This window comes from Osmerus mordax, chromosome 19, assembly GCF_038355195.1.
Source record: "Osmerus mordax isolate fOsmMor3 chromosome 19, fOsmMor3.pri, whole genome shotgun sequence".
NCBI lineage: Eukaryota > Metazoa > Chordata > Actinopteri > Osmeriformes > Osmeridae > Osmerus > Osmerus mordax.
The window spans coordinates 6,257,919-6,279,457 of record NC_090068.1 but is presented as its reverse complement, the minus strand read 5'-3'; the positions used below and the strand labels follow the sequence as shown (position 1 = coordinate 6,279,457).

The 21,539-nt window shown below is 43.9% G+C and overlaps 1 protein-coding gene across 3 annotated transcripts; it reads right to left on the bottom strand.

Annotated features, from left to right (window-relative positions):
- Window positions 1-213: 213 nt before the first annotated feature.
- LOC136962976 (SH2B adapter protein 2-like) lies at window positions 214-18,559 on the bottom strand. 3 transcript variants are annotated; one of them, XM_067256921.1, is made up of 9 exons: window positions 18,494-18,559; window positions 12,881-13,618; window positions 12,590-12,691; window positions 11,745-11,836; window positions 11,363-11,451; window positions 10,947-11,090; window positions 10,496-10,689; window positions 1,814-1,985; window positions 214-1,065 (listed from the first exon to the last, which is right to left on the bottom strand). In XM_067256921.1, the coding sequence occupies exons 2-9, from the start codon at window positions 13,367-13,369 to the stop codon at window positions 734-736; spliced, it is 1,614 nt and encodes a 537-aa protein (XP_067113022.1). In that variant the 5' UTR covers window positions 13,370-13,618; window positions 18,494-18,559; the 3' UTR covers window positions 214-733. The 3 variants fall into 3 exon arrangements, with proteins under 3 accessions (XP_067113022.1, XP_067113023.1, XP_067113024.1); XM_067256922.1 differs by lacking the exon at window positions 18,494-18,559 and adding an exon at window positions 13,956-14,126; XM_067256923.1 differs by lacking the exon at window positions 18,494-18,559 and having other exon boundaries at window positions 12,881-13,729.
- Window positions 18,560-21,539: the final 2,980 nt, after the last annotated feature.

Below are 21,539 nucleotides of genomic sequence, written 5' to 3'. Positions count from 1 at the left end.
ACTTGCAAAGTAGCACAGTAATTACAAATACAATTTTATTGTAATGATTGCATTGATATGGAATCACATGTAAAATAATCTCATGTCCACTGCGTTTACATCTTCATTTTTGTCACATAAATCCAAAGTCATAACCAGAGTTAAGACATTATTTTACAGGGTCATGGTCCTATCGAGTTGCCAAAATATTTCAATATTCACAAAACATTGGACTTAACATTCACCATTGTACCACAGTAGGAGATGGAGTATTCATTCATTGAATCAATCATTCAGTGAAGATTGTCTTGAGTTTAATTGAAAGCATCTTCCTGCTTAAAGGATATTCAACACTACAGTCTTTAGTTCAGGTGGATATGAATATTTGGTCTAGAGATTTTACCAATTTACAAGTTATTTAGGATAACTATCCCAGTTCAGTCAGCAGTTTCTTGTACACCCTTGTAAATAACAGTGCTTCCAGACTGGAGGTTATAACTAATTACAGCAATAGAGTCTGAGGAGCTAGGCTACTCACAGTACATTAGACAGCTCGCTGCAGATTCACTTTGTCACTGGAACCCTTACTTACACATACCTGACTTCAATATATATATATTTTCCCCCTTGGTATACTCACCGTTTACTGGACCGGATACTGGGTCCATTAAGTGTTAAAAAAAATATATGTATTTATCCTAAATCCTACAAATACGTCAGTATCAGATGTGACCTGTTTTTTTTTTTTAAATCCTCAATAGAGTGAGTACTGATTCTCTACAGCTCTTGTCCTCTGTGTGACATCATTCTCCTGCTGTTCATCAGCAGAGCCACTGGATGGCGCCAGCAAGTGTTCTGTACTGCCACTTCGACTCCTCAGGCCTCCTCCGTTCCCTGCACTGTTGCCCTCCAGCCTGGGGAAGGCGGGAGGGCCATGGGATAGGGCAGGAGAGCCCGGCGCGTGAGGAGCCTCCACAGACTGGCCCATGGAGTGCAACACTCCAGGATAGAAGTGTGCCGATTGGTGGAAGCCGTTTCGACAGGCAGGCTCTCTGACAGGGGTGGATGTCCTCGACACACTAAGCTCTACAACAGAGCGCAATACGCAAAGGAAACAAATGTTAGGATTTTTCAGACATCTAAATGTGTCCAGATGACCACACCCGATGAGCACACGTTACACTCCGTCAAATGCATCCGTAGAAATTCAGTTCCCATGCATATTTAAGTATTTATCCAGACAACCAATATGCAAACGAAATAAGAGTTGGGATTTGTTTGAAAAACGTTGTTCTAATGCTCTCTCTTAATGAAAGCAGAGAACCCAGCATCGGAGCAGAGCATTTGCAGCTGCACTGGAGTGAGACAGGAAAAGAGAGAGGAACCAGCGGAGGGTAGAAAAGAGGGCTGAGCACAGACGGGAAATCCCACATGGGAGGAGAAGAGAAGTGGGGTCTTAGGAAAGTGCCCCCCTTTCACATCTTTCCAGTGGCTGATTTTCACTAGACTTTCGGTTTTCCTCGATTATGAATATCTGATCCTGGATGTGTCCCCCCCTCCTGTAGGTTTCCCTCGAATGAGAACCTACAGGAAAGGCTGAAGTGAAAAGGCCCTACAATAAGGGGGACAATGTGTGTGACATGCAGACAGGTCATACAATCGTGCCGGGAATAGCTAAGCCATCCTGGAATACGAGGAAGATTGGGCAGTGCACAACAAAGAGACCCCCTCACTATGCCACACTACATACAAGGTCATTGAAAGTGAAACAGACATACTGCAGAAGCATCATAAGCATGTTATACATTAGTACACCAGATTTCTTTTTTTTTACCTGGACAGCTGCGCTGCATTTGAACGTAATGGCGGAGCGTGACATCAGAGGCTCCGCGGGACTCCAGGGGGATTGGGTGGCCGTGGAAGTGCTGCAGCATGTCTACGACGTTCTGGAACCACAAGTGGTGCACATGACACTGGCCCCGCGAGTCCACGGAGAGACGCAGGTGCTGCAGGAACACACACACACACCGCAGTGTGCCGCAAGCACAGGTGTCACGGGATACCATGAGATATCACACAGACATACAGTACGACAATACATCCGCGAGCAGCAGAAGATTGATGTGCGCGTAGTTAAGGCCAACACAGAAACCAATTCAACTCAGACAGGAAAATCCCTCTACTGTGTACGTGCATCTTAAGGTTGGCCAATGTTGTGATTGTGGCCAATGTCCATGTGAATGCATATGTGAATGTGCATAATTATGTAACTGGCCACTTGGATAAATGGTTTTGAAAGAATCCCCCTTCCCTCCCGTATTCCAATTATTTGCTCTGACAGTATATAGTGGTTGTGGTATGTTTTGGTATTACATTTTAATTTTATAATTTAATTTTGGCTTCTGACGTTTGTTTTTCAATGAAGAGGACCATCTACATTTGTTCAGCCAACAGTCCAGACCTCTCAGCCATGGCCATTGTGGTAATTGCGCCTCACAGGGAATTTACAAACACTCCAATCTAAAGAGACCGATAGACAATTGACCATGTTCTAAGTAAATAGTTTCCGAACTAAAGACACAAACTTCCTAAAATAATCCTATTTAGGATGCTGTGATATTTCATCCTGCACTAAATTGCTTCAATCTATCACTGGCTCAGATTATGTCACAATGGGGTCTGTCATGTTTGTGTGATGTCATGTAATTCTGTAGTCCCTGCGCTTGCACTTGCAAACATTCATACTTCAGATGACAGTCATGCCAAAGAAGCTTAAGGTATCCCCCAGGTGGATTTAAAAGTGTACATTAAATAATATATAAAGAATACAGAAGGGGGGTGTCCAACCTTTTATCTACTGTTACACTTTCCTGTGAGCAAAATTACTAAATCTGTTTTGGCTTAATGTTTACAGTGCAGAGCTAACTTTTCAAAAAGCTACTTAAACTATACACAATATGGAAAGCCCCTCAAGAGATAAAATGGCTATTGCTACTTTTGGGAGGGGTGGGGCTTGAATCATTTGTACCTCTTTATGGAAACATGACATTAACGTAATTGTACACTAGTTATAATATCTACATCCTTGGTAAACAATGACTTGAGTACAGCTGACTTGCCAGACTGATTCACTGGGAGGATTGTGTGCACTCTTCCAACTTTCAGGTCTTGAGATCAGGAACACTAAACACCTAGGTGAGTCAGCACTGGAGTTCGAGCCTCAGCCTACATGTATGCATTTATCCGACTAAAACACCCATTTCTACTAAAACTGTGAAGATGCTTTACCCATGATAAATCTCTGAGATATCATCAATATAGATTCACATGGCTGATTTAGAGGTCTACCTGTTGTATGTGTCACAAGGAAAGGTTTATGTGAATTGATACTATGATACTTTGCATAATCCATCATTTAAAACATGTTTTGTTTGATATGAACTACAAAACTAATATATATATATATAGGCTATAGGCTAGTCAGAGAAAATGAAAGTAGACTAAGTGGAACATAAAACCTGTTGTGAGGCATCTGCAATGATGTCATAATGATTGACCAGTTATGTCATGGAACTCAAGCCTGTGATTTCTTCATTGTGTTGTTAAGCTTGTAACTGCCCACGCACAGTTATTATATGATCACTTCTGTTAACTCAAATATTCAATGTATAATCTTCTTAGATTGAAAGAGCATCTCCTGTGAAGCAGAGATGTCACCGCCTCTGCCTCCAGACTGGCATGTCTGTGAGAAGGCAGACCCCTTGGACGAGGTAATTGTTTTACCAGGTCATTGCGTCTCTTATCTCAAACAAAGGCCTTCATTTAAAGTGCTAAATAATGATAATTTTGTTATTGGGTTCCACTTTCATCTTCCACAGCCCTTGTTACAGAAAGAACATTTTGAACTATTGCTTCTTGTCTGAGAAAATCAATTTGCTCCCTTGTATGTGTAATAGGAGATAAACGTAAAGGGCTCAGTTACAGAAGCGGAACATGGCATCCACAATCCGGTTGAGGAGTGCCATCATGCCATGCTTATCAACTTCCTGCAGAAGGTCACAAAGGAGTAAGTTGTGTCCAATATAAAACTGGAATTGGATGGTCAAATCTATCGCATTTACCTATATTGTTTTTCAGGCAATGGATGATGCTGGAAGATGGTGTTTTTGATCAGGTAAGAGTGACAAAGTCGGAATGTATGTGACTTCTCTGCCTATTTCAATAAAGCCTTTGCTATGGGTGTTATATAGGTGTATCTACAGTAACATATCTGGCACATTCTTTTTTGTGAAATACAGTTGGGTCCAGAGCTTACACAAGTGTGCTCGAAGATTGTACAGTTGGTCTCAGATTCTGTCACAAAATCAGTACTGCCAGGCCTCTACCAGATTCTTGATATTAAGAAAGAAGTGGAGACCCCAACACTGCCATGGAAACCACGAGCATCATCGGTCTCGAGCTTGGACATGTCCCGTGTCGTGACAGTCAGCCAGGCTGAGTTGGCCAGTGGCAGTGGACAGTCCAGCCCAAGGAGTCACGTCCAGACCTCATCTCCTTCCTCTTCACATGTGGACAAAAAGGACCAGGGACTGCAACACACCACCCAGCTGAAGCACAGGAGGAAGGACCATACTGGAAAGAACCGGAAGAACGGAAGCGGGGAAGCGCATGTCTCAACGCCCTCCCTGAGGTATGTTTCTACATGTATTTCAATGTAGCTTAGTACTTAAAATTGCTTCTGCAAAACTAATATGAAATATGCTATGTTGCCAAGCAATACTTACTTTTAGAACATTAAGTATACAGGTGTATAGATGTTTTGGTTTTGAGGTACATATAAAAACATAAGAGGTATGTATAACAGTAGAGGAACACATTTTGATATATGTGACAACACAGAGTAATTTTGAAGTACCATCATTTGGAAAGTTTTTTCATCATTAAATGAACCGGGTTGGTGTCTGTTTACGTTAAAGGTCCCCAGCCCCTCAGTCAGAGGAGCATTCAAGTGACTCGAACAGTTCTGACGCCCTAAAAATCCTCCTTGGTGTCCCAGAGGACAGTCTTTTCAAGTCTCTCAAGGGAAACCTGCAGCAGTCCATGAAAGAAATTGCTGAGAAATTATGCATTAGAAGCCATACTTCTGGCTCCCAGAAACCAAGTCCTGCCATGATGGAGGAAGCAGCAAAAAACGTCATTTCTAGTGTTTCACTGGTCTTTCAAAGCGCTTCCCCAAGTCAAACTCCTATTCAGAGATCAGGGAGAAGGGGAGAATCACTCTCCAGTTTAACCAAAAACGTGAAAAAGAAGAAGATTCCTACAACAAACAAACAATCTTTTTCAGCTGTTCATTTTGAGAGTGGAAACAAAGTTGGCAGAGAAAGCAGCTGCCTAACAAGAGACGTCATGACAACCATTTCTGACGTAATTGTAGCCAGTGGTGATAAAAGGGATGTTATTCTGCTCGATTCCTTATCTACAAAGTTAAAGATTCTGGCTTCAAACTATGACAAAGCAAAAGCCCTAGTGTCACAGAATGTGGATTCTCTGAATAGAAGACGTACAAACAGTCAGTCAAGTATCAGTGAAACTGGTTCAATTTACAGGTCTCAATCTAAACCCATGATGAAACTGTCGAGCCGGGAGTTTGAGCTATCCGCAAAGAAAGCTGTGAGTGAGATTCTAATGAAAAAATCGAGTGTTGTACTGTTGTCTTCGGAATCGGCCGAGTCTGTTGCTAAATCTGCTCATCGCGTAGAGGCAGCAGCATCTGCTGTTGTTGAAACCTTTGTCGCCAGTATGGAGCATTTGAAAGAGTTTGCTAGGCACGAAAAGCCTCCCACTTGTGAGCACGCCGTGTGGTCTACCGTTTTTCAAGTTTTTAAACGAACGGAACACAAACTGAAGGCATTCTTTTGTACGAGACCACCTACATGCCAAAGTACATGTAACGCTGCCGCTGATGACCAGTCCACACCGCTAGAAAGTAGGGAAACCAGTCCTCTACCACCCCAGGCCAAAATGGGAATCAGAAGCAAAAGTAATTCAGTGTTACAACAGAGTTCAGAAAAAGTCGCTATTCCAGGAGGGCTTAGTGACCCCTCCAGGCCACTGTGGACACAGAAGAACCCACTGGAACAAAAGCTCCTATTGACAACGTGCACAAAAGAGGTCATTGCAGAGCTCCTACTTTTATGTGACACAGACGGCTCAAACGAGGACCACTCCTCTGCTGAGGAGGGAAAAGCCTGGAACAAATCTCGTGAAAGACAAGGTTTTGTATGGGAAGTTCTCTCTCAGCTTGAGAAAATGTCCCTCGGCAAACATTCATCAATACACGATGACCTGTCTGTTCCTGATTGCGATGCCCAGTTCCCCCCACACGCGACTCTCTCGAGCCACTCAGTTCAATCGCTGTTCCGTGAGGACTTTCAGACAGCTGCCACACAAGCTGTGAGTAAACTGCTAGTCAATTTCAACAACGTGACGAGTACACTTGCCGCATTCAACTCTGACGCAAACCAAATAGATCATAGCACCGTGACAAAGGACAGACATGTCCTTTCCACACAAAATGCGGATGCTGTCGCCTCTGACATAGTGGAGATATTTGTTGAGGACCTACAGAGAATGGCACAGCCTACAGAAGGACCGCAGAGACAGAGCAGCGTACTAGAAAGTATCCAAAAGCTTCAAAGCAGGATTCGGTCTGCGACTGCCCTTCTCTACCATGGTGTCCAGGAAAAAATTAAGGATTTCTCTCTCCCACAGCAGAGCCAGGGGGTGAGGACAGTTAGTGAAAGGGAACCTAACCTGCCGTGTTACACTGGTACAGTTCCTCTGCTTATAGAGAACTCGGAACGTGGCTTTGGATCAACCACGACCAAAGAGAGAGCGCGACGGTTTGCCGCCAAAACCAGAGAGGTCATTTCAACCATCCTTACCTCCTTTAAAGACAAACCAGCCACTGATGCATGCTCCTCCTCTTTGAGAAAAAGTCAATCTGATGAGTCCCTCGAGGTCAGTCTGTTCGTGAGTGGCGTCCTCACTCAGCTGGAGGACATGTCCCACTCGCCAAAGACATCATCTCCATTTGAAGACTTCCTTCCAGAAGATTCTCTTGAGACGGCTTTCGCGTCAAGGGAACAAGGGGACACCATTCCCATTGAAGACATCGCATGTTTCCTGTGTCTTTCTAGTGGGGGCCTTCAAAGACTTCAAAGCCCTGAATTTCACACACAAGCTTTGGAGGATGTTAGTGGACTCCTGAACGCATCAACTTGGACAGCTAGGGATGGGTGGACAGGGAGCGAAAACGACACCTTAAGCCCAGGTGGTGGCAATAAAGACCTTGATTACTCAACTGTGCACCCTATTGGGCTAGACGTCGATTGTCCCACCTCATCATTGCCAGTTGACACTGCCAGTGAGATTATCAAGAGCGTAGTGAACGACTTTGAAGAGCTCACCCAGCCAATCGAATCGTCGTACAGTCATGGACCAACCACAGCTCAGGTATCCGAGAGGCGGATCTGGGATGTTGCTTTCAATATGTACCACCACGTGCAGAGCAAAGTGAAGGAGTTTTTGATCGTTCAGAGATCAAACCAGTGCATAACAGTAGAACCTAGGTCCTGCCAGCAGGAAGAAACAGCTCATGGGTCCATCTGCTTAAATGACGGCATAGCATCATCTCAAGCAGCTAGACTTTGCGAGCTGGAACACAAGCGAATCAGGCGTAGAAGTACTGCCAAAGGTGCCTCCACAAAATCAAGGCCAGAACAGGAGAGCGTTTTGGTAATACCTGGCACTGCTATGCCTACTGGTTTAGTTCCTGTTGGCCGTCCCATTATCAGGAGCACCATCATTGAGGAATCATTTGGCACTGAGGACACGCTCCCAGGAAACCTCCTCATTCAAGTCAGACAGGCCGCTAGTGCCATAGCTGACGAGATGGTGGAGAGTGTAAAGCCGACCAACAAGGAGGACGGGAGGGGTATACCTCACCCGCGATGCCTTCGCTATGCCATTCGAAAGCTCCAGAAGATGATGTCCGCGGAGGTCCTCCACGATTTCACTCACAAATTCTTGGAGATTGTCGGCGACCTCGTTCGAGATGGCAAAGGCTCGTCGCACATCTTTAAACTGGGCAAGAGGACTTTGGATTCCACCCTCTTGTGGCTACAATGGCGAGACAGGACTTGCACTGCGTCCAGTACATTATGCGCTCGTCTTCTCCCCATTTTTGCGGAGGAATCATTGAAGATGATCTTGAGACATTTCTGCAGGCAACTCTCCCAAAGAAGATCACACAGGCTTAATAAGAAGCCATATGCCTCGGATCTTGAAGGACAAAGCACATCTGCCTGCAGGGTCATTCCTATCAGAATTGATCCCAGTACGTCGTTGGATTATGACAACACACTCAATCAGCTGTCCAATGTGATGAAAAGGGAAATGATGGACGCAATCTCAATAGGTTCAACTGACATTGTGTCCAATTCTAAAGCTTTAAACAGGACCTCTGTATCCAGAACTAGCATGGCTACGAGAAAGATAGTTCAAGGAGTCTTAACTTTGGTTCAATTGTCAAGCAGCGCAGATGATTTGATCAACCACCGTGGACAAACTGGAGACTCGCTTACATCCGTTTCCACATCCTCTGAAGTTCTAAACAGAGAGGATTATCAGTCCTTGGTGCTCACGATGTCTCTCAAACTGCTGGTGGAAATATGTCCACACACATCTGAGAGAGAGGAGGAGATGTCAAGAGACGTCACAATGCTGGTGCTGTCAGATTTCTACGCAGCATCTGGCCTATCGGGGACACACGCCTACCCCCCCGATCTGAAGATTCACAGGATCTTCCGAAATGTTTATAAGGAGCTTCTGCTCACGTTTGGAACCAACGAAGTGCTCAAGGTGGCTGTCAATATTCAGGATCCTTATTTTATTAGCATTATGGCCAAATCCTTGACAAATGAGCTCCTAAACACATGTGGCACAACACAATCTCCAAATGTCACTCAAGTGTCATCACCTGGTGATCCTAAATCTGGGGAAGTGAAGAATGAAACTCATTCCACCGCCACGGCAAAGAAAACCAGGAAGCGGAGATACTATTCTATTTTGAAGAAGTGGTTCAACCAAAAGGTTAGTTTCATATACTATTTTCATTAACACCACTGCACTGCATTATGATATAGTGAGCGTTTTACAGAAATGATTTGTGTATCGCAATATACATCCGTCTAAATGTTATTAATGAATTTTCTCTCATCAAGCTGAAGTCCAGGGAAGAGGTTAAGATGAACGATCCTCAACAGATCATGGAGAACCAGCATCAGCCAGCCTCCTCAACTGCCACAGGTATGTGTTTGCTTGGCTGAATTGTTACACTTAATTACACCGTCCTGTACACCTTGCACCGTTGATCTCCTTGACTCTTTACGGAATCATTTTTGGTTTCAGAGAGAGATGGTGCGCCTTTCACTTCAGTCAAAGAAAAGACCAGAACATCTTCTTTCTTCCCACAAATGGTTGGAGCCATCACCAAGGCATTTGGACTATCCAGAAAAAACAACTCGTAATTTCATATGAATACAATATACATATAACAATAAATTCATTTTGAAATTAAGACTGGCACACTTGTAGTGCTCATTTCCCATTCTATCGTCAAAGATGCTGTAAAGCAAATTCCATGATTTGCTTATCAGTACATTATATACGTGTTGTATGTGTATATGAGTTGCTGAAAGCATGTGCAAAGCTCTAAAACTTTGTCGCACTGAAATGTGGAGTTAGACCGTTGAACAGTTTCTCACCCGTTTTCAGCTCAGGTTTTGTATAGGCGGGGCAAAACCCAAAAGTAGCATGTATACGATTGGTGAAACCCAACCCATCTACGTCACAGCCACCTATCTACGTCACAACACAGACCGTTGCATTCTGTTACTCAGCTGGTACGATGCAAAGACAAAGTAATTAACACATAAAACACTCAGAGACTGCAGGTAGGTCTGTTCTGATATCTGCAATTGATTGTAGCTAGTGTTGCTGTTAACAACACATTCTTCTGTGGTGTGATGAACTTAAAACTCATTTTCAATTCCTTTACAGCATCTTTAATTGTTTGACCATACCGTTCGCCATCTCAACCTCTGAGGAGGGCTTTACTCTGCCAAACTCTTTAGAAACTCTTCTTTCGTTCTTTAAGAACTTTTGATAATAGCTCACAAGATGCCTAGCAAGAAGTCCATAGAAGATAGAAGTGAATGTTTGACCTTTACATAGGTTTTCAGTTGAGTCAAATGTGTGAGTCTATTTGGCTGTGGAACGAGTCCCTGTGTGACCTTACCTTGGCCTTGCCCTGGAAGTTAAAGGGTTAGTCCCTGTGTGACCTTACCTTGGCCTTGCCCTGGAAGTTAAAGGGTTAAGGTTAGTCCCTGTGTGACCTTACCTTGGCCTTGCCCTGGAAGTTAAAGGGTTAGGGTTAGTCCCTGTGTGACCTTACCTTGGCCTTGCCCTGGAAGTTAAAGGTGAGGACAAATTCTCCGAGGCGTGTCTCGCTCTGGCGAATCACAAAGAGCCCGTGGCTTCGAACACCGCCCACCAACACCAGTTGCGCAGCACGTACCCTCGACAGCGTGCCGTGAAACCATGGATAACAGGTCAGAGAGGTGTCTGTATCAGTACTGAGTAAACCCTCTATAAAGATAAAAAAAACAACAATAACTCATTGGGACAGTTCTATAAAACTCAGGTAAGGTACTGTAGTTGTAAAAATATAGACAGTACACTTCTCTACCTTTGAAACCATCACAAAAAGACTATCAATGGAAATCCTTAATCTGACAATCACCAAAAAAGGTCTAGCTGTACATAGAGTAGCTGTACATACTGCACAGTAGAATCTGCACATCACCTTTAAATAGCCCTGTAGCATTCAGAGAGCTAGACAGTACCTGCTCCAGGTCTGACGGTCTCCAGAGACTGGAGGAAGCGCTCCAGGGGGACGTGTGCAGGGTGGACAGGGGAGGCCAGGGTCCTACACCGGGGACCTGAAGGGCCACAGGGGCCAGAGCGGGGCTGGCTGCTCCGGTGTAGTCCTGATCGGGACAAGGACAGAGCATGGAGGACTGGTTACAGTTACCGGATACAAAACCTACAGCCTGACACTGAGATAACAAGCTTCAAATCTATCGCCCCAGAGCCCAATTTGACCTGGAAGAGGTCAAATCTTTAAAAAAGATTGATCTTAAAATTCCACTTATTTTATTGACTGCATATAGTTATTGTACATGGTTAATATAATGGAAGGTAAAATGAAAGCTGTTCTACTTTTGGCCAAAGAGAGGAGAGTTCGAAATGCGAAACTCACTTGGAGATGCGAGCTCACAACTGCAGGTCGACACAGAGGGGAACTGGCCATGAGGACATGATGTCAGCTCAATGTCGTCTCCACTATCCCTGTCACAAACAGCAAACAGACACAGTCACCGAGACTGACACGATTACAAGTGGACATCCATTTTGGGCATGTGCAGTAAATACTATGGGTGCATCCGACAAGCCTCCTCTCCATCTAAAACGCATCGGAATTCACAGGATCTGGCGATATTAACGGTGTTGTGAATATCCAGTGACACCTTTCTTTTAGAGGATCCACCCCCTGCGTTTTCACATTTTGTGGAGATGGAGAGTGGATGCACATCCATTTTCACTTAGCTGCGAACGTAGGAGGAGGCTTCTGTTTTTTTTACCCTGGGTCTATGCAGTCCTGAATGTCAGCCACCCACGAGTGCTTCTGTAGAGAGTCTAAAGTCTCCAAGATGTACTCTTCTCCATTCTCCACCTACAATATGACCAAGGTGTTAAGACTCGATATGGAATAGAGTTCTAAATCACAGATACACGGAAAATGTCACAAACCAGTTGTTTTGTATGACCTGCTATTTTAACTGCATGTGTAAGATTCTTTTGAAATGCATTCCTCCCTTTTCTGCCCCCCTCACTTGTTTTACATACCCGGTTCACTCTTTCCTGTTTACAGTTTAAGCTACATGCTCTATGGCCCAGAACGTGAAGGTACATTTTATATCGAGGTTTTAGGATTACAATGTCTTTCATATGCCACTTCTTATGTTCACAAAGTTACTACCTTGTCATGTACTACAACCTTATTAAAGGTATTTACAGAGTAAGTCACTAAAAACGGGCTATTCAGTTACAATATTACCATCTATAAAACATTCAAATACCAAGTGGAAAATATGAAGATATAACATCCAATTAGAAGCTTGTTTTTGAACTGACAATCCAAGTTAAGGTGCCATATTTAGTTGTGGTTTCTAATGGAAACTGAATGTTAAACTATTTTTATCTCTAATTTTCAACATATTACACACCAGTAGCTGCTGTCCTAATTTGAGTTAGGCTGTACTCATTACATTCACCATTTTGTTAAGACCGTGTACAGAACTTCAGCCTTTCTTTCCTTTGGTTGATTTCATTAGCAGAATTTGTATTCTTTTTTTATACACATGTTGTAGCTTGACTATGCTTGATAGGTTCAAGGTTTAAGTTATGTCAGCTGTGTGTTGCTGACCTTGAGAACGAAGGTGTTGTCTCTGTCTGGCATCTCCAGGGGCATGGTTGTCCGAACCTCCACAACGGCTGACAGTGGCACACTCACTTTAGGCTTTGAAGACTAGGTAACAGGCAGGACCCGATTATTCATTTGTACTAAGTGTTAGGGCACAATTCAAAAATAACAATGAACAAATCTCCAACCTGCTGGGGGTTTTCACCCAGGACTGCATATGGAAACCACACACTTGCAGTCAAATGATGAGTGTTGTGTTTCACAAACCAAAGATAGTGAATGGGGGGGACCAACCTTGGGGGGCACGTAGAACTCCAGCAGGAACGCCTCCCGCTCCACGACCCCGCCCGCAGTCCTCCTCAGCAGCAGACGACACTTCTGCCACTGGGCGCTGCTCCCCATGCAGTGGGAGTCGTCAGCGACCATGTAGCGTAGCGCCCCCTCCCTCTGCACCTCGGCTGGTGGGGCCCTGAGGGCCGCCCGGGGGCCCCTGGGCAAACGCAGCAGCCGAGGGCTCCAGCGGCCCGCAGTCTCCCCGTTGAGCCTGCGACGGGGTTCCGGGGAGGCGCCCCGGCTTCTCTGGAGCATGTCCCGGACCCCGTCCACCACACAGAGGCTGACGTTCCGCAGAGAGAAGCCTTTGCGGAAACCGGCTCCGGAGAGTCGCTCCACGGACACGTCCTCTGTGCTCCGGGACTGGCCCAGGGTCAGTCCAGCAGGTGGCCCAGGGTTGTGTTTGGGTCGGTGAGCTCGAGGGCTGGGCTTCTCTGGGGCTCCCTCCATCGCATCCAGGGAGGCTCCGCAGTTCACAGTAGAAAGCGTGTCCGTTGAACACAATAGCCAATGCGGAAACCCAGAGCTGGAGAACGCACGCCTATCAGACAGGATGTGCTCACATGTGGCTCAACTGGGCGCGAAGGCTTTGATCATTCCGACTCGCTGAGCCAGCACAGATATCCATTTGAAAGTTTCCAGTTTGCTAATCACTCCAACTTGCTCCAGACTCTAATTAGCGCAGTCGACTGGTGAAAACTGAGGAAGGAAAATATCAAAAGAGCTGTGAGGCATTTGGATTCACACTGTAGAGCTTCCCACATGTGGTGCTCCAGTAGTGCTGGCAGGCTTGCTTATTGTCAAGATGAATACATTGTACATACAAAATTTTCCTTTGTTGATCAATCAGCATGTGCAGCGCGTAACAATGAGAGGCATATAGGGGCTGGAGTCGCCCCCGTTTGCCAAAACAGCCCCTATACAATAGGGATGAAACCAACCATCTACAGCTGCAACATTTCATCAAAATAGCCATCTCTGGTTCAGTGAAACATGAAACTCGTTAAACATAAGACTGACAGCAATCAATACAAACCCTGGGTTGAATTTCATTTTCAATGGACAGGTCTTTGCTGATTATAAAGTGTTGCTATTTTGGGTGAGACAAACAACAAGGACTGAACATGTCTTCACCCAGTAACCCACACACTTCTGAAGTTATGACAGTGCAGATCCATTCGTAGCGTTAAAGTTTTATGAAGCTTCGAACTCTGGAAGAACAAAAAAAATAAAAGATTGTGAGAGAGGATAGGGGCCAAAGGCTAAAGCTGGCAAAATAAATACTCCTCAGTGTTGGTATTAATATAACATATGCTGACTGACATTAACACATGAGGATGACCTTTTAGGTCCAGTCAAGATGGAGGTCTGTGTTGGTAATTGTACGCCACAAGGTCTCTTGTCTGCAGCTTTGAAGATAACCTGACAAAATGTGACTGGTCTCGGAAGATGATTAATCCTGAGGTTGTTTTTTTTTTAGCTGTTATCGTTTGGCGCTAAACAGAATTGCTTTAAAAAAGAGGGCCCAGTACGAGAGGACACATCTCCTTATCTTAAAGACTATCCGTAAATATTAAAGAAGGCCAATTAATGTTATCAGATCGAGGCAGAGGTGATTAAATTGGCCAGCTGCTTGCCTCACAGTGAATCAATGTCAGAACCAATTGTGGTTTTTCCTCTAACCAGCAAGAGGAGATTTCAGGTTATTTGTTTTTTAATGGGTTTTGCCTGTCTCTATGAGGTGGTAGTTTTCAAATTTGGTGTCAACTGAAAGTGAAGGGTCCTGTCACCACTGGATAGTGGAAATTCCCCCCCCCCCCCCACCACCAATTCTACATCAAATTTCGAAAGAGACTGTTACTACAGGATTTGTTTATGACAGCAGTTCTGTAGCCATCCTGGCAGTTTGAACGAAATCTGAGATTATTCATTGGACAGATTTACTGAATTATGCAGAGTCTGGAGATCCTGGTGTCTTTCAAGGACAAGAGGGGCTTTAAGGTTGAATGGCTTTTAAAAAGGCATGATTTATCATTCAAAAGCAAGTGTGTAAAGTCTAATAGCCATTAGGGATCATTTATAAAGCATATTATTTATATTAATGAAAGTTTTGAAGTTTGTGGTTTATTCTTAAGGCATATGGTTTTGTTTATTTGGTTTAGGCAGGAGGACTCAGTAGTATTGTGTGATTCCTTGATACAATACAATACATGTTTCAGCATTATGGTTCTGCTTGCCGTGGCTCCCTGCCACACTCAACGGAGACACTGTCTTGACATCCGACCAGAGAACGCATTCCCCCAATGAAAGGAAACACAGGACCAAGGGTGGAGGCCGGGGAGGTGGAGGCAGTTGAAGCGTCGAGCATCCTGTGTCACACTAAGCAATGAAGAAGTGCAGTTATATCCTGGTCTAAATACCCCACCCTGCTAAGGAAGGTGTGACATGACGTGACGCTAGTGACTCGCTAAGGTCCCGGAGTCTCCAGCTCCGCCCGATTTAAATAAATCACTTGTCTCCATTGCTGGTTCAATACTCCCTATTACTTCTCAGACTGAAACATGAATGCCCTTGCACAGACAACAGCATGTACAACAGTGAGTGAGTCAGAGAGAGAGAGAGAATGAGAAACAGAGATACTAAGCATGCATGTGCCATATTGTCACAGTGTGGATCCATCATTAGGACAGCCTGAGGTATGAATGGGTTTGATCTCCCTTCTGCTGAATCCTACTGTTGAATAATGTATGAACACTGTCATGCATTCCAAGAAATTCAAATGGAACTCAAGGGAAAAAAAGCATAATTTACCTGAGTTTTTACCTGTGCAAGGATTCATCATCAACTATAATAATCACACAGCAATATGGAGAGTAATAATAGAGAAATTCTGTGTTAAAACACAGCAACATAGTAGGTACTCAAATATACCCATAACATGCCATTTAGAAAGTATAAAAATATTAACTGTACCAGCTCTACTCCTCTTACCAAACTCTCTTTGAGTACTGTGTATGTTTTAGATTTAAAATTGTCATTGTTTATCTGTTGTAGCTAGCTGGCTAGCATGGCAGTCAGTTTGCTTTCAACACAGACTAGTTCTCTGAATGTTGAAGGCTAATTCAGACAGGCAGCCATTGACACCAGCAGAAGGGTGGAGCAAGAAGCTTAATGTGAGAAGGTCATCTGTCAAGACCTAAAATGTCTGAGTGAGATATTACCTTAATTAAGCAGCGTTGATGGCTAATGGGACCTTTAGACATAGAAGTTCAGTAGGTGGATAGATGGTATATCCATAGCATAGGCAAATAACCAAACATGGGTTTTCAATCCAATTCTACATTTGCAGATGGTGAGTGTAATTGACTTTATTCTGTACTGATAGAGGACCAGGAACAGTGGTTGTTTGAACGAGACACAGTTCTCTCTGATGTTCTGATTCCCCTCATGTGGTCAAACTCAAGACACAGATTCTCTTACCAGGTGGTGTTATTTCCACCCCAGTTCACAAGTTCAAAAGATTCCTCCAAAAAGCTCCAATGCCAAGTGCTCCCTGGATACCCTAATGAACATTCCAGAAGTTTTCCCTCCCTGACCTGAGTCAGGTTGGCATGTTTCAAACTTGAACATGGATTCAACACACAGGAAAGAAGCAACTCATCGATGTACAATTCTTCAACTACCGGCATAAATTTAACAACACTGACAAGCATTGCTTGCTCTCAAAGTGCAAAGTTATAAACTGCTCAAGCTTCAAGACATTTGTTTTTGTCAAGTAAACTCAACATTAAATAGGGACGATGAGCAGTATGTTGTAGGTGTAAATCTTCTAATTTCTCACATACTTAGCAGACCACATCTGACCCAATTTTATCTTAACTTTTTCCTAAGCCTTGCGGCTTGCTTGGGGAGGTCTTGGGGACACATAATAAGGGCTCCAGGGACACAAAGACATTCCCTCTGTTACTTTAGTTCCTGTGAAGAAGGGGCCCTCAGTAGTGGACATGCTCTGTGGGGTGAATCCAATTTGGTGTAAGTGGATTCTGCTTTTAAATTGCTTGCACATTTCTCGAGCCATGCGCCGTGTCTCTGAGGTATTTGTAGTTAGACCAGCGACATACCTTACAGTGAATTATGTCAAATAAGCTTTATCGACTATATACTTTGTGGTGTTATCCTATGTACAATGCTGTTCATACAGTGGGAGGGGAGGGAGGGAGGGAGGGAGGGAGGGAGGGAGGGAGGGAGGGAGGGAGGGAGGGAGGGAGGGGAAAAAGAACACATTTTTCATGTAAAGTTGGTGAAACTGGCTGTATACGTGAATGACACAGATGGAGAGACAGTGAGAGAGAGGAGACTGTGTTTGTGTTCTCGATAAGAGCAGAAATATGATCATTCCTGACCAGTGACCCCTATATTCCACAACGTTATATGGAGACAGGAAGTATCTGTAAGTGGCTAAGACCTCTGACACTACTCCACCCACACATAGCACAGCAGCTGGCCAAACACACACACACACACACACACATGTGCACAAACATCAACTCACACGCTTGTGCAGACACAAACACAACCACATGTGGAAACTCTCAGCAGGTCAAACATAGAATAGGTTACTGCATGAAGGAAATGTACCCCTTTACACATCAATTACAAGTTATCTGGTTTTGAGGCATATGAAAAAGTCACATTAAACAGATTGGCTAGCACTGGGGGTGAATGTACCAGCACACATTCCGTTGTGATCAAGGAGACAAGGCTTTGAACAACATCACTAGCATAGGCATGCCCGGCGTTTATCGACAACAGGATGAAGTTCTCATGCATAATAAAACAGTAGAGATATGGATGTTATGGCGAAAACAGTCTCATTTCACTGTGACAGAGATGTCTGTCCCCAAGAATGGACGGATGAAATTAACATTACTGACGTGGAGAAAGGTAAAATCTGGTTTGTGCGCAAGAGATGGTAATATGTCCACTACTATGACTGCGAGACAATAGATATTTGGACAACCAACTCATTAGCAGATCCGAATAATCAGTGCATTTGTTAATGATGTTAAGTACCCTACAAAACTAGGCGTTATGCCATCTTGGGATGTAGACGGTAATTGCTATGAATCGTAACTGGCATTTCAGAAGTCCTACCATCAAGTCTTGAAATATAGCCTACACCCACTAATGTAGACAATAATGTACCCAAGTGGATCAGTGACGTTAGGAGAAGAGCTGTCAGAACACACTGAAATGTAGGCTACAGCTTCAAATTGACTAAACAACTCTCGTTGAGAAAATGTTCAGTTGGCTACTCTAATTTTAAATGACTAATCGGTAAAAACATTTAATGAATTGGTTTGTATCATGCATTTTAATGTGTTACCGACTTTTAAAGAACCACTTCATTAAGTAGAAACGAGTGAAAACATCACAGGCATCTCAATCACTCTACAATACTAAATTATAAAATAAAATGGCTTTGTAACAAGAAATCAAAGCAATTATTTATGAGTCGTTCAGACTAATTAATTCCAGGAGGTAAATTCCAATTAATTAGTAAACTAAGCTTACCTATTTGTCAGCATACACGCGGTAGTTCAAAACCAAATACCTCTGTTCACATTCAAACCACTCCATTAACAATACTATTAAATTGCTTCTGTAAATTGCTTTTCAATAAAGAGGTACAATTTCTTCAAATGTTTGCCATATACTCTCTCCATCTGAACAGAGCGAGACACCCGAGCGCTCACGGCGTGGGTAGTCTGTGATTATGTGCAATACCGCCTTAAATTTAAAGGAGACGCGCTTGGATGTGGTTGTGTTGAAGTACAGAATGAGTTTTAACCCGGAGCTGGATCTTTTTCTCATCATTTTTTTAAAATAATTGTCAATTTTTTTGTTTCCTAACATCGCCTCGCTCGTATCTTGGGTTGAGTTTCTTTGTTTACATATTGGCATACAGTGTGTAGCATTTAATAGTTGATCATTGCTAGCTTGCTCACTGTTAGATGTTGAATAATCAGGGTCCCTTGTGTAAACGCGTTTGGGAGGGATGGGTAGGAGCGTTTGGCCTTTCGAAGGATGCTCCCTCGCCCCCATGGGACGTAGTCTATTAAACTCTACTTCCTGTACTAATGTCACGGTGACTTCCTAGTCTCTTGGCAATATCGAAAAAGGCCATTTTCATTTTCATTCATGAAAGCCGTATTTCAGTAAAAGAACCATGTTTCTTCGAGTCGTGGAGAAACAAAGAGGCGTGTTCATCCAGCAGCAATGCTCAGTCAGCGGTGACACCGATTCAGTTGGCTATTTATACCCACACGAGGCACAACCAATCATATCATATTTAACTCAAAAAACTGCAAGCTAGAGAGCATAATCAGGAGCAACGCGATGGCTCACTGGTCCAATAATCTTCACGAGGAAACATACACAAAATATGCCTTCATAAAATGTGGCATGAGAAACATGACCTTCTGCATTTGATCAATTTGGATGGGAACCGGCCACCCAATAACATGAGATGATGAAGGGCCACTTGTCTGGTGAGGTAAACTGAAATGTGAATGGTCAAGTGTGTTTGACTATACAACCTCCACTCATCCTTTCCCACTGTCATTCGTGGCTGTAACCAGGTTTGACGAGTCAAGTTGCTGAGTTAAAGCGTCCATGGCCGACATTAACCTCCATAGGAAGGTTGTAGAAGCCACAAAAAAGGCACCAAATGAGGGAATGGAGGGATGAATCAATGAATCCAAGGATATAAGTCACTGAGACTGAGAAAACATTCATCCTTGGAGCAAAGAACCTACATGAGTGAACATCCACCCCGACTCGTACGCAACAGGACATTTGCCCAGGCGGGTGACACGCTTCACAGAGCTGCCTCTGCGCCATTTCAGCGCTCTCTCACATTTCTCCCATCCAACCCTCAGCATCACATGACACATCTGGACTCAATCCATCCTTTCCCCGTTTCCCTTTAAGCTGTGCAACTCAACTATTGGTGAACCCTTCATTTAAAAAGTATCTGATTATCCAACATCCACAGCAATGTGCTGTGGCAAAATAAGAGAGGGAAAAAAAATTGTTGACTGCAGTGGGTGTTTGTAGTAGAGATTAAAGTCTCTCTCCTTTATAGACCGTTGATGTGTTGAAAGTAAACACATTTGGAGACAAATCCTTGTAAAACAAGTCCATAAGCAGTTTATGAGCTCCAGATCAGACAAGGGTCCTGCCTCCTTGAAAGGCGACCATGTTATCAGGATCAAGCATGCTCTGCCAGTTGGGCAGAATAATCACTCCAAGCTGTTTCCACTTACGGGCACAGGAACACCACAGGAGAAGGTTCAGGGCAGTGGCACAAACACACAGACACAAGACTGACAAGAGTGCACAAAATATGCCAGCACATAGGCAAATGGATGCAATTGCAAAAAAAGGATTCAAATTCTCTCACACACACACACACAAGTGTGTGTATGTGTGGAGATTGCACACACGCACGCACACTCCTGTCCCCCCTAAACCACACAATGCTTTGAAGTTGAATGTCCCTATGGTAATAAAGTGGTTCCCATGTGCCAATCTGGGGTTATTAACTGTGTGGCCGCCGTTATGTGGCCTGTTAGATCGACGTGGTGCACCAGGGCTGGGCCCGGTTAACCCTTTGGTGCTGCTTCGCCCGTGTGTGTGCGTGCAAAGATGGAGGTCATGCATTACAGGAAAAGAACCCGCGAATGGCAAAGCAAAGAGACTCGCTGACGAGTTGCGTTGGAAGCAATCATCTTCAAAGAGAAGCGAGTTGGATGGTAAGACACAAAGGGGAAAGGAGCCCAAGGACACAGCTTGTTCCTGCTCGTGGAAGAGCACCGAACTTTGCCGAAAGGGATGGCTCTTCCAGGGTTCCAGATGTACTGAGTGTTGACAGTAGAAGGTGTCTGTGATTTGCCTCACATCAAGCTCAGTGCCACGGCATCACAGGGAGAGTGCCAGTGGTTGGAGAAGAGCCAGGCTGGCGTGATTGGCATGTGTGTGTGTGGGGGCATGGTCATGTGATTGAGCCCGAGGCGAATAGGCGAAACGAGAAGTGAGAGTGTCGAGTTCTCAGCATGGCATTTTTGACGTTGTCGTTGTTACCATGGAGACCCCAGAGCAGCGCGCCAACATCGTGTGCTGTGACCATGTGCATGCTGGGATAGTGAGATGATGCGTGGAATCCTGGCAACAGAGAGGAGGAGGATTATCACCAGGCCATTACATTTGAGCATAAAAGACATCAATGAATACAGTTAATTATTCAATTTGAATAATTCTAAACCAGTTAGAATAATCCTGTAAACAAATCTGCATACTATCAATGAATGTTCCAAACAAAGAAAATAAAAAGGAATTGGGACATTCTTCGTATGTATATCCTACTACAACAATCAAATTACTAGTTATAAGAAACCGATATTACAGAAGGTCAGCTAAAGAAAATAAATAGATATATACATTTTATTAAAGACGACAATAGTTGAACGTTATAACACAGCCATACAACAGGCTAACTATGTAGGCATTCATGAGAAGCAAATGAACCAATGCTATGCATGAGAGCCCCTATCCTATA

Coding starts and splice junctions, on each gene's coding strand:
- LOC136962976 (XM_067256921.1), bottom strand. CDS start 13,369: ATGGAGGGAGCCCCAGAGAAGCCCAGCCCTCGAGCTCACCGACCCAAA. Junction 11,452..11,744: donor CAGGACTGCATAGACCCAGG/GTAAAAAAAACA, acceptor TGTTTGTGACAG/GGATAGTGGAGACGACATTG. Junction 1,986..10,495: donor ACTTCCAGGGCAAGGCCAAG/GTAAGGTCACAC, acceptor GTGTTCCTGCAG/CACCTGCGTCTCTCCGTGGA.